At 63.7% G+C, this 1,238-nt stretch overlaps 1 protein-coding gene across 3 annotated transcripts in view; it reads left to right on the forward strand.

The window, feature by feature from the left end:
• TRIM63 (tripartite motif containing 63) overlaps nt 1–1,002 on the forward strand; it is a 4,150-nt gene extending 3,148 nt beyond the window's left edge. For 2 of the 3 annotated variants that reach the window (XM_009276215.2, XM_009276217.2), the window contains exons 7-9: nt 316–440; nt 551–628; nt 740–1,002. In XM_009276215.2, coding sequence (XP_009274490.1) covers nt 316–440; nt 551–628; nt 740–750 — 214 coding nt within the window. In that variant the 3' untranslated portion in view covers nt 751–1,002. Of the gene's footprint in view, nt 1–121; nt 145–315; nt 441–550; nt 629–739 lie in introns of all 3 variants that reach the window. The other variant, XM_009276216.2, reaches the window with a different exon arrangement.
• Nucleotides 1,003–1,238: the final 236 nt, after the last annotated feature.

Consider the following 1,238-nt stretch of genomic DNA (forward strand, 5'->3'; position numbering starts at 1 on the left):
CCAGTTGGAGACCCCCCCCCCCCCCCCCCCCCCGCTGGTGCCCGCATGGGGTCCCACCGGCTCGGGGACATCCCGGCGGCTGTCGCACGGCTCCACTCACCTCTCCTCTTGCTCCCCACAGAACGCCAAGCAGCTCATTAAAACGTAAGTGCCCAAATTGGGGAAAATTCGGCCATCCTCAGTCCCTGTCCCGCAGCCGGGCAGGATTCGGCCATGGGGCACCCCGGTGGTGAGCGTGGGGATGCCCCGGCACCCGGCAGTCCCCCAGCCTGGCAAGGGGACAGGGGGGAACACGGCCGTGCTCTCCCTGCCCAGGATCGTGGAGGCCTCCAAGGGCGGCAAGCTGGAGAAGATCGAGCATGGCTACGAGAGCATGGACGCCTTCTCGGTGAGCCTGGACCACCTCACCGAGGCGGTCTGCGCCTTGGACTTCAACCCCGGTAATTCAACCCCTGACCCCCCAACCCCCCTTTACCAACTCCCACCGACCTGGTGGCACCCGCTGTGTTTCCCGGTGGCCCCGCAGTGATATTCGGTTGCCTGTTTGCAGCCGAGGAAGATGAGGAGTACTTCGATGGGGAGGAAGAAGAGGTGGAGGGGGACGTGGCACCCGAGAGGGCAGTGACGGGTAAGAGGGGCGGCATGGCCAAGCCCACCTCCCCGGCACCCTCAAGCACCCGTGGGGGAGCTTCGGGGGCTTGGACCCCCCCTTGATCCCCCTCTCCTCTCCTCCTGGCAGCTCCCCAGTAGCCGCAGCAGCGTTGCCGGCGCAGGAGAAACGCCGCGGGCGCAGGATGTCCGGCGACGGGACTCGGGACAGGGGGGACGCACCGCGGGGGCCAGCGGCCTCGTGAGCCGGCGCCTGCTCCAGCACGGGACACTTTTCTATACGGGTGCAAACAGGACAATTCCGCACGTTTTGTATCTTCCTTGTTTTGTATATAATTGTCACGGATTTGAATTTTGTGTATTTTGTAAAGAAAACTGGTGTTTTGGGCGGTTTTTTTTTTTTCCTTGCCTCTCTTTCTTGGCTTGCCAGTCCCGCGATGGGCACTGGGGATGCGTGTGGGTTTGCTGGGCTGGTGCCACCACTGATGTCCCTGCCAGCGCCCGGCGTGGCAGAGGGACACCTCCCGCTCCAACACTTAATTTTCAGTCTCGTTAGCACCTCCAGCAGCGCTGGCATCCCGCGCCTGGCCGCCTGCCCGGGGATATAACAGGTTGGCACCCAGCAGGAT

The sequence above is a fragment of the Aptenodytes forsteri genome, unplaced genomic scaffold (assembly GCF_000699145.1).
Source record: "Aptenodytes forsteri isolate BGI_AS27 unplaced genomic scaffold, ASM69914v1 Scaffold321, whole genome shotgun sequence".
NCBI lineage: Eukaryota > Metazoa > Chordata > Aves > Sphenisciformes > Spheniscidae > Aptenodytes > Aptenodytes forsteri.